Here is a 10,872-nt window from a genome sequence, read left to right as displayed (position 1 = left end):
TATCCCTCAAAGCAAATACAGAAAATGTGACGAGCAGGCATGCATTCCTAAGCGCCCAGAGAGTAGGTATGGGCAAATATATCAGTTTCCAACCCTTTCCCGCATCTTCAGTTCTCCCCCTTTCCACATCAGCCTGTGATTTTTTTAAAAAATAAAAAAATAAAAGGCCTCATGGAAATTTGTCAGCATTTTCTTGAATTTATCCTAATATGCACCTTTAGGTTTTCCATAATTTTTGCAAAACAACTTTCCCTAATAGGATGCACTTCTGTCCATCATTTTTGCAGTATTTTTACGCACAGCTTAATATATGCATTTTTGCACACGTCGCCTGGCTAGAGAGCTGCTCCGCAAAATTCTGAGAATTGCAAATTTTGAAGGATGCCTGTGTTTTGCTTCATGTAGCATTTCGGAAAGTGTGCATTAGGTTTGCCTTTAAACATGAACTGAATTGAATTCCCCCCGCATCCCTGACAGGGAGCTCTGATGGACCGCAGTGCTGTACTACAAGGCCACTACATGTCTGAGAGCATGTCTGTTTGCAGCTCTTCCCACACGGCAAATACTGTTGGAACACAAGTGTGTATCCATTGCAAACATGATTGCCGTGAAAAGTGTGAAGGCAGCTCTCTAATCTATCTCTGGGCAGCCTTTGAGGGGGAGGGCTTGAGCTATCCATTAATCTGTTTTCCTTAGCTGTTGAAATTGGATTTTTAAAGTTTCCAAGAGGGACGTTTCTATGCTCTTTAATCTCTTCTTTCCCAGCCTGAATTTTGTTGTTGGGGACAGAGCGGGTGAGCAAATTTATAAATGTGTATATATTGCGATTTAAAAAATAAATAACATGTGATCAACAACACATGTGATCTAAAAGAGTTTTCTATATTTTAAACATCCTAGAACAAACATCTCTCTCTCTCTCTCTCTCTCTCTCTGCCTCTCTTTTTTCTTTTAACTGGCCGGTGGGATATTTGGACTGTTTACATACTAAATAAAACCATAAAATCTTCTTTTCCTTGATCTGCTCTTGGGCAAAGGATATTTTATCAACTGAGTGGGAGGGAAGGGCTGCCGACTTGATTGGCAGCATCTGTAAGTCTGGAACGCAGGGAGCAATGAAAAGGCTCCATGCCAATCTGCCGTTTATTGCGTTCCCAGTGTGATTCCCAAGGATACCTTGCGGAGGGCTCCTGGTGCGCCTTGCTTGTCTCCCCAACGCATGAAACAGACTCATGACCCACTAACAGCAGCATCCACGATGCTCCCGGGAGCTCTCTTTCATGCAGGAGGGAAAAGGAGACACGGGAGGGGGGTCCCTCTGATCCTAGCTGTCCCTTCCAGGAGGTTTTTACAGCCACCCTCTTGTTGTTATGTCTGGAGCCAGAGCTAAAACCTTTGGAAGCCCTTGGGAATGATTCTGCCCTTGACGGACCTGCCACTTAGGATTAACAAAGAGTCACAACATCTGTTCCTCGCACGCTGTGCCCGAAAGGCTGCCAGAATGAAATGCTCAGGCCAAGACCGCGGCGCCAGCCCACCTTTGTTAGCCGACGCAGGAGGGAGTTGAGGGCATTGCCCTTTTGCAAATTATTCCTCAAATCAATTTGCACTGAGAGCCAAGAGGCCTCCAACTCTGGGGAGCCCGTCGCATGTGGCGTATTTTCCTTGGAATTAGAGGCATCGGATCCCACCCTTCAAACGTTCCCGTGATTCTGTAGGTGTTTGGATTGTCGGGGAAAGCGCTTGCCGTCGGGTCGCTGACATATGGCTTTGCAACTGAGCGACCAGATTTGTTGCACGGTCTTATTCCATCGCTGGGGACAATAGGAGGGAGCCAGGCATTCCGGGGCCACGAGAGAATGTCCTATCTTAAGCCGACTGGCAGGGAACTTGAACGCTTTGACGGACTCTCTCTCATTTATTGGTAAGAGGGGCTGCTTGTGGTCTGGGGAGTGGGGAGAAAGCTTAAGTGTCTTCCTGCACAACTGCTTGTCTTTTGTACGTCAGTGGAGACATTTCGGGGGTTTTAGGAAGCATGAGCAGAACCCTGCCAAGGGAGGGTGTGTGTGTGTGTTTTTGTGTGGTGTTTTGTACTTTGGAATGTTCGCCCAAGAGATTCGTGAGGCCGGACCAAGTTGCAGATCAGAATGTCTTTTCATAAAGCTTCTTAAAAGGAGGGTAAATGCCAAGATGCTGGTACACAGCCAAAAGACTGAATCAGAGGATACCCTGTTTTGGGAAAGGCGAGGATGTTCCTGGGCAGGTTTCCTTGGCATAAAATACTTGCAGGGAGATATAGTGAAGTTCCAAGCCTGTTAATGGACAAATTGGGAACCAGCTATCCTTTGAAAGCCACTCTTCTGCGAATTTTGTGTGTAATTCTCCAGCTTAAAAATGGGCACAAACATGCATGCACTGGGGGGGGGGGTTTATTTATAAAAATGCTCATATTAGTAGAAAATGACCCAGATTAAAACCATTATATTATGGGAAAATTATTGCGAAAATTTGTGTAGGAAGCAACGTTGCATGCAAGACGTGTGTAGTTTAGAAGAAGCATTTACCGTAAATGCTGACAAATTAAATGCTGATGCAGAAATATGGTGAACAAGACTAGGGAGAAACAATTTTCACCCATCTTTACCTCTTCTAGTGTTGCATTGGTACCTCAGTCAACAGATCCTTACACCATTCAAAGTGTGTGGCACGTGATGGGCTTGCACAAGAATTCAGTGCACACGATGGCCCCAGATATGATTTCTGGTGGGTTGCCAGGTGGGGGAGAAGCAGCTTAGGGAACTCAGTACGTTTAAAGGGGTGTCTGGGTGACCAAAACAACAACGAAAAAACTTGAGGAACATTCCTCTCTAGGGACTCGTATCTAAAGATCTGTGGGAGAAATCAGTAATGTCTGGATTACAGTGCAGACATCTATTTTAGATTGAACATTGGTTTGGGACAATGTTTTGAACCTTGTTGGCATCGCTAGGGAGACAAAATCCTTAAGTTCCCCTTGGCAATGCAGTTGTGGTACTTGCAGCCTACAGGTCAAGCCTAAATCTGTGTGGAGCGTGTCTACCACCCACATGCCAACATCTTTAGGCAAGGCGTGGCTGTGTACCTATACCATGGGCAACTAACCTGTATCCTTCCATGCATATGTACCCACGTGTATCCTCTTTTGTGCACACAGAGTTTCAGCAAGCGAGCCACGTGTGGGAGGGGAAAACGTTTTGTGCACACAATGGCCCCAGTTTGCATTCATGATTTTTTTCCCCCTTGGGGTGTCTCCTCTGTTACATTGCAAGATACTTTTGTAGGAGAAGGAAAGTCCTGATGTGCACACATAACCCACTTTTGCATGTAGACATGACTGAAGGCTATCCTGGCTGACGGCTATTTTGTCTGTAGATTTGGGTATGTCCCTGGATGGATGGGGTCTGCTTGGGAATATTGTTCATGCCTACCTGAATGCCTTTCAGTGATGTGCATGCAGTTGTAAAAACCCTGGGTCAGTCTACTTGACATGTTCGGTATGTGTTCCTTGAGTCTGTGTTTGCATAGATGCATTAGCCGTGGTTCGTGCAAGCTGAATGTAGAATGTGCACAAACACTGGCCGTTGCACAAGTTCCTGCAAATATATTGAACTGTACACAAACACGTAGTATTAACAGGGGATATTTTGCAGTCTCCAAGTGTAACTGGAGATTCTGCAGAAACAGACGTCAGTCAGGTAGTATGGACATCACTCTGATATTCTGAGCCTGACCAATAACTATTAATGGATTTTGTCTAAAGCAAGGGTGAAGAACTTAAGGTTTGGGATCCAAATGTCACCCCCTAGACCTCTTGATCTGGCTCTCAAGACTCTCCCTGGGGCACGCCCCGTCCCAGACCCCACACACCTCTGAAGGCAACCTCCCGCATTAGTCCTCCCTGCTCCTTGATCGGCATGCATGAATGCAGACATGTGTGTGGCATGTAAAACCCTGCCCCCCTCCTCCATGTGTTAAGATATTTGCCTAGTACACCTGGTAGAGACTGATATGCATAGGGTTGCCATACAACTGGAATTTCCCGGACATAGCCTGAATATGGCAGTCAGAAGTAGTGTCTGGGTGGAAATCCAAACATATGGCAACCCATGTCAAAAGTCTAGATTTTGCTGAATTTCCTTTAGCTCAAAAACTTCTCTTTTTTTGAGATTTTGCAAAAGCGGTTTTGTGTCTGGGTTTTCACCTTTTGTAATATGGCACCCCTAGAGATGCAGGTACAATGGAGTCTGTTTGTTTGCTGCTTTTTGGTGGTAGCACAGTGTGGAAGGAGAAGGTTGGAGGTAGTCAATTGTAGTAGGTTGTAAAAGAGAGCTGCTGTGCTGTAGTGGTTAGAGCAGGGGTCAGCAAACTTTTTCAGCAGGGGCCAGTCCACTGTCCCTCAGACCTTGTGGGGGGCCAGACTTTTTTTTGGGGGGGGGAGAGAATGAACGAATTCCTATGCCCCACAAATAACCCAGAGATGCATTTTAAATAAAAGCACACATTCTACTCATGTAAAAACATGCTGATTCCTGGACTGTCCGCAGGCCAGATTTAGAAGGCGATTGGACCAGATCTGGCCCCTGGGCCTTAGTTTGCCTACCCATGGGTTAGAGTGTTGGACAGGGACCTGGGACACCAGGGTTCAAATCTGCCCTCAGCCATGAAGTTCATTAGGTGACCTCAGGCCAGTCACTGTCTTTCAGCTTAGCCTACTTCACAGGGTTGTCATGAGGATAAAAAGGGGGACATGGACTGATGAACCAGTGTGATGAGCAGCAGGCTGTGAAAAGATCCAGAAGCAAAGGAATGACACCACCCTACAGAAGAAATGGGAGGGAAACATCCAAAAGTATGGTTACCAGATGTCCCCGTTTCCCGGGGACAGTCCCCGAATTTACAAATATGTCCCCGGACAAAATCCGTCCCCGGAGTGTCCCTGGATTTCATTTAATGTCCCCGGATTTATATTTTAAGTGTTGTAGATTTATTAGTAGGGAATGAATGTTGTGTGATTGGTTCAACGGCACAAGACGCATCATATGGGGACTTCCGGCGAGGCAAAATGGCGGGCGCCACAGCAGCGAGCAGCTCCTGAAGCCAGCAAGAGCCAACTGCACTACCAGGCTGGCTCTGGGCTGCTGAGACTGCCACTGCTGAGGGGGAACTGGGGATGGCGCATCAACTGGGGGAACCGCTGACCTTCCCCATGACCCACATCAAGCTGGGTGCAAGAGCACCCAGCCACCTGGCCACCCAGCGGTGCTCCAGGGTGAGTAAAAACCCCAGAGCTGACTCAGAGAAGGAGGAAAGGAGAAGGAGGAAAGAAGGAGAAGGAGAAGGAAGAGAGAGAAAGAGGAAGGAGAAAAAAGAGGGGAGCCCCAACCTTGCCACGCTGCTCTGGCCGCTGCTGCTGAGGAAGAGAGGTAGGAGAGCACCAGGATATCAGCCCAGAGGAAAGCTGCGCAACAGAGGAGACCCAGAAGAGAAGATATTACTTCTTATTTTTTTAAAAAAATGGTTTTTTTAAAAATAACATTTTTTCTCTTTTTTTTAAAGTGTCCCCAGATTCTTTGGGGGGGGGGGGGAATCTGGTAACCTTATCCAAAAGTGCTGCAAAAGAATGTTATCTGGTGCATTTGAAGCTTGCTGCTCTTTTCAAGGGTATTTTGTTTTTGCAGTAAAGGGATTCTTTTTACCTTTTGATTAGATCAGGGGTGGGGAGCCTCAGGCCTGGGAGCCAAGAGCAGCCCTCCAAGCCTCTCTATCTAGCCTTCAAAATTCTCCATACACCACAGCCCCTTCCCAACCACATCTCTTCTCCCCAAGCCAAGCCCCTCAAAAATCCTGGTTTAAACACACACTTGAGTGTTTTTGCCTGGATGGACTGTGCCCTTGAATGCTGATAATGCCTCTTGATTGTCTGGATGGAGGACAGAGAGACTGCACTTGTTCGGTGTAGCTCAACTGTTGTGTACACATGTACACCCATTGAACATTACATGTGAATAACTGTATGAGTGTACAGCTCAGCTATCTGTGTCCGTAGGTACACAGATTGTACACTTGTTGAACGCAATGTGCAAATGCCCCATGGGAATAACAATACAAGTGTACAGCTCAACTATTAGTGTATATAGACACACTAATTGTACACTCATTGAATGTAACACGTGAACACCTCTAGAATGTGCACAGGCTCAATGCATTGGATGGGCAGCATGTACACAGCCGCTGTCCCCAATCTTATCTCCCTTGCTTTGAGTGACTCTAGAATGCACAGGGCCTTTAGCTTGTCTGTGTACAGGCACTGCACCCAAACTTAATTCTGTACCCTGCAAAATGCAGCAACCCTAACTGCCGCTGTAGAGTCGCATTATGTGCTGGAGCTACAAGTGAGATCAGCAGGTGCAATATCTGTTCTCGCTCTGGGCAATGAGCCTACACAGTCTAAATATGTGGAAGTAGTTCCTGCCCCCTTAACTTACTTTCTGTCCCAGCTCAGAAATTTGTGTCAAAAGGAATATATTATTATACTATCTGATGACTGGGCAGGAGGACTCTCCCAGACAGTCTGTTTATTGAGTGTCCGTCCTCATTTGTTTGCACAAGATTTGCATGGTAGTCACACAAAGTTGCTGTCCATTGGGTACTCGTTGCAATTGGTTTGTGCAGAGGTTATTAGTGAGCTGCTCAGCATCGACGTTATCCCACCCTTTTCCAGGGCATTTGCCCATCGCTATCCTTAAGGCAAAAAAACCCCTTGAATTTTGCACAGTCTAAATATGCTGGTATAAAATGGAATCATACCTGGAAAAGTCTGGAGGCAGTTGGAGTCTGAGTTTGGGCAGAGAATGACCAATGGCTCTGAAGTGCCTTTTAAAAAGTGCATTACTAGCCATTTGTACTACTGCCAACCACATCATTGGTTAGGGAAATTACAACTATAATGGGGCCAGAAGAGTAGAAAGTAGCTACTAGTAGCATGGTGGGGTTGTGATGCTTGTCTGAGCCTCCTATCCCTGGGATCTCTGCAGCTTATCAGGAGAGAGACTGGGAGGGATGGCACAGCAGCAACACACCAGCAGAGCCAAAATAGTGCTCCCACCAAGGTGTCTACAGCATACTGAACTCACTAACACCTTGACCCTCTTCTGCCCAGTTAGCTGCTGTGATACTGCTGATGGGAGGTCAGGTAAGCACCCCCTGCAACACTTACTACTTTGGGTAGCTGCTAGAGATGCTTCTGAAAAGGGAGAGCTTTCCTTAGAGTTTGTCTCTTAGGCTGCAAAGGTGGGGATGTGCTATCTTCACACTCACAGGGGTGGGGCAAGAGAAATCCAGATGACTTTCACAGTCAAAAGATCATTGCATAGTTGAAGATCTCCCCCCCCCCAAGCTCCTCCTTAGTTGCTTGCCTGAAACAGTTTTTGCCACAATTTTCCCGTTACACCTGCATTCCTCCTTTATTTCAGATGACCTGCAGTTTAGGGGACATACTTTTTTGCAGTCAGAGACCTGTGATGGGGAAGAAGTTGGCTTTGGATTGTGTTGTAATGCAGACCTGTTTAATTCACAATCCATGAATCTATTTGTGATCTGAAGCACAACTATCCTTTGAAGTTCGCTCTTCTCTAAATTTTGCAGTGAAATTCTCTGATCCCCAAATTCTTATATTAGGGGAAAGTGTGTACAAGAATGCATGTATTGGTGAACATAACAGGCAAAAAAATGCATCTTCTTGCACAAAAATGCATACAAAACTGTGAATATTAGGAGAAAATCAGATCAAGATGTTGGTGAACTTTCATGAGGACTTTTAAAATATATATATATTAGAAAAATGAGAAACTGAAGAAACTGAAACGGACAGATTCTTGGAAAACGAGAAAGTGAAGTAAGCAGATTCTTTGAAAATGAGATACCAACATTGACTGGTTCCTCCATCCTTATTAGAGACAGTAGCATAGTCACCAGCTTCTTCTTTTTAAACTTCCCCTCCATCTTTCCTTTTAAACAGTTTAGGCTGCCACTTTCCCAGGGCATCAGTGACCTGTTCTGAAAAATGTGTGTATTACTTACTATTTCCTTGAAGGAGAAAAACAATCTGCTGGTAAACAGCTTCCTTCAGCTGCTCCTCCAGCTGCTGCCCTGTCGGTGCTCGTGGCAACCAGCAATGGCGGCTGCTGCAGTCGGCAATGGGGGCAGCTGGCAGTGGCAATGCTAGCAGTTGGCCATGGCCTGCTGGCTGAGGCAACCACCCATCTATGCATCATGAACACACCAGCCCTGCCAGATACTTTGTGGGACAGATGCCACAGGTGCTGGCCCCAACCTTGGCTGATTCCCTGTTTCCCTGGTCCCTGTTGTGGACCCCTTCCTGCTGTACTGGACCTCCAGGCCCCTTAGGCACAGTGCATGGGGCAGATGCACCACTGTCTCAACTACTTCTTCCATCACCATGGCCACCACCTTCCCCTTTCTCATCTAACCTCTTCCAGCTGGTGCAGAGTGCCCGAATCACTGCTGCTGGCACAATGAGCATCAGGGAAAGGGCTGCAGCTCAGTGGCAGCACACCTGCTTTGCCTGCAGAAGGTCCCTGGTACTTCCAGGTACAGCTCTGAAACCCCGGAGAGTCACTGTGTAGACAATACTGGACTAGATGAACCAGTGGTCTGACTCAGTATAAGCCCCTTCATGTTCTTCTAGGAGAAGAGCTGCAGGTCAGCGCTAGTGCATCTGCCTTGCATGCAGAAGGCACCGGGTTCAATCCCAAGCATCCCCAGCTAGGGCTGGGAGGGGCACCTGCCCAAAATCCTGGAGAGCCCCTGCCTGATGGCACTGAAGTAAATGGGCCAATGGGCTGACTTGGTGTAAGGTAGCTTGCTATGTTGCACTGCATCATGGCTTTATAATAATAATAATAATAATAATAATAATAATTTATTATTTATACCCTGCCCATCTGGCTGGGTTTCCCCAGCCACTCTGGGCGGCTTCCAACAGAACACTAAAATACAATAACCTATTAAACATTAAAAGCTTCCCTAAACAGGGGTGCCTTCAGATGTCTTCTAAAAGTCTGGTAGTTGTTTTTCTCTTTGACATCTGGTGGGAGGGCATTCCACAGGGCGGGCGCCACTACTGAGAAGGCCCTCTGCCTGGTTCCCTGTAACTTGGCTTCTCACAGTGAGGGAACTGCCAGAAGGCCCTCGGTGCTGGACCTCAGTGTCCAGGTAGAACAATGGGGGTGGAGACGCTCCTTCAGGTATACTGGACCGAGGCCGTTTAGAGCTTTAAAGGTCAGCACCAACACTTTGATTTGTGCTTGGAAACGTACTGGGAGCCAGTGTAGGTCTTTCAAGGCCGGTGTTATATGGTCTCGGCAGCCGCTCCCAGTCATCAGTCTAGCTGCCACATTCTGGATTAGTTGTAGTTTCTCGGTCACCTTCAAAGGTAGCCCCACATAGAGCTCATTGCAGTAGTCCAAGTGAGAGATAACTAGAGCATGCACCACTCTGGCGAGACAGTCCGTGACCAGGTAGGGTCTTAGCCTGCGTACCAGATGAAGCTGATAAACAGCTGCCCTGGACACAGAATTGACCTGTGCCTCCATGGACAGCTGTGAGTCCAGCATGACTCCCAGGCTGCGCACCTGGTCCTTCAGGGGCACAGTTACCCCATTCAGGACCACGGAGTCCTCCATACCCGCCTACCTCCTGTCCCCCAGAAACAGTACTTCTGTCTTGTCAGGATTCAACCTCAATCTGTTAGCCGCTTTGTGGTTTTTAAGGCCTTCTGGCAAGGAGAAGGTACGCACTTGCACTGCATTGAGACTATGTAGTCTTTAATGCCACTCAGCACCGGCTGGTTCTGGGAGGTGCTGGGAAGGGTGAAGGAAATCTTAGCGGACTCAGCAGCTTGCCTGCTTCTGGGGAGGAAAGCAGGGGGCAGCCATGGTTGACAGTGAGCCTTCTGTCAGAGTGTGGACCCCAGCAGATACCAGGCCCATTCCAACCCTGGCCAGAGAAAGAGAATAAGAAATGGCAGCCCTCCCGGCAGAGGCTGCTCTGTTTGTTCTCCAATATGGGGATGATTAGTTCTGGTGACGCATCAGCGGCAAGTTGCCCGCCCTGAGCAAAAGCCGGAGCTCTATGGCCAGAGCGCTCCCCTGCGTGTGAAAAGGGCCAGCTGTGCGGCCTGATGTTCAGCTGTCCTTACACTTTTATTAGGATTTTGTCCAGCAAGCCAGCTTTGGAGGGCAGCAAACAGATGGCCGGGGAGATAATGTGTCCCCATCACTTTGATAAATATGGCCCAACTCAGTGACTGATTAAAAGATTAATTTGTTAGAGAGTTTGGGGATGTGAGGGGGAGGAGGAGAAGGAGATGGAGAAACAGAAGGAGAAGGAGAAGGAGAAGAAGGAACAAGATCTTGGCCTGGTATTTTTCCAGCCTCCACATGTGGCAGAATTTGATATGGAAAGGTAGGAGATAACGCCCCATTATCCTCTCTTTCTCTCTCTCCCCAGAAGGGAGCGTGCCTAGCCAAGTTCTCCTCCGCCTCCTCCTCACCATTTCAAATAAACAAGGAAATTCAAGGATGCAATATGATGCCATTATATACTGTATGGTGCATTTTTACAATAGGGCAAAAAATGTTGTATGGATGAATATTATCATGGATTCCGATGATGATGATGATGTAAATGCATAGGATTGAAGCTAATGTTAATTTTACTCGGAGTAGGTTCATTGAAATGAATGAACATGACTTAGGTCTATTACTCTCAATGGGGTTTTTTGTGTAGCAAACAGGGATGGGGGAGAAATTT

The 10,872-nt window shown here is 47.1% G+C and overlaps 1 protein-coding gene across 1 annotated transcript in view; it reads left to right on the top strand.

Annotated features, from left to right (window-relative positions):
- The first annotated feature begins 1,462 nt into the window (after positions 1-1,462).
- LOC310830977 (syntaxin-binding protein 4-like) overlaps positions 1,463-10,872 on the top strand; it is a 60,365-nt gene continuing 50,955 nt past the window's right edge. The window contains exon 1 of the mRNA XM_083710844.1: positions 1,463-1,924. Within this exon, the coding sequence (XP_083566970.1) occupies positions 1,860-1,924 (65 nt within the window). The 5' untranslated portion in view covers positions 1,463-1,859. The remainder of the gene's footprint in view (positions 1,925-10,872) is intronic.

This window comes from Podarcis gaigeae (genome assembly GCF_964106915.1).
Source record: "Podarcis gaigeae genome assembly, chromosome: 14".
NCBI classification, from domain to species: domain Eukaryota; kingdom Metazoa; phylum Chordata; class Lepidosauria; order Squamata; family Lacertidae; genus Podarcis; species Podarcis gaigeae.
The sequence above is the reverse complement of the archived record's forward strand: the minus strand, read 5'-3'. Positions and strand labels throughout refer to the sequence as shown.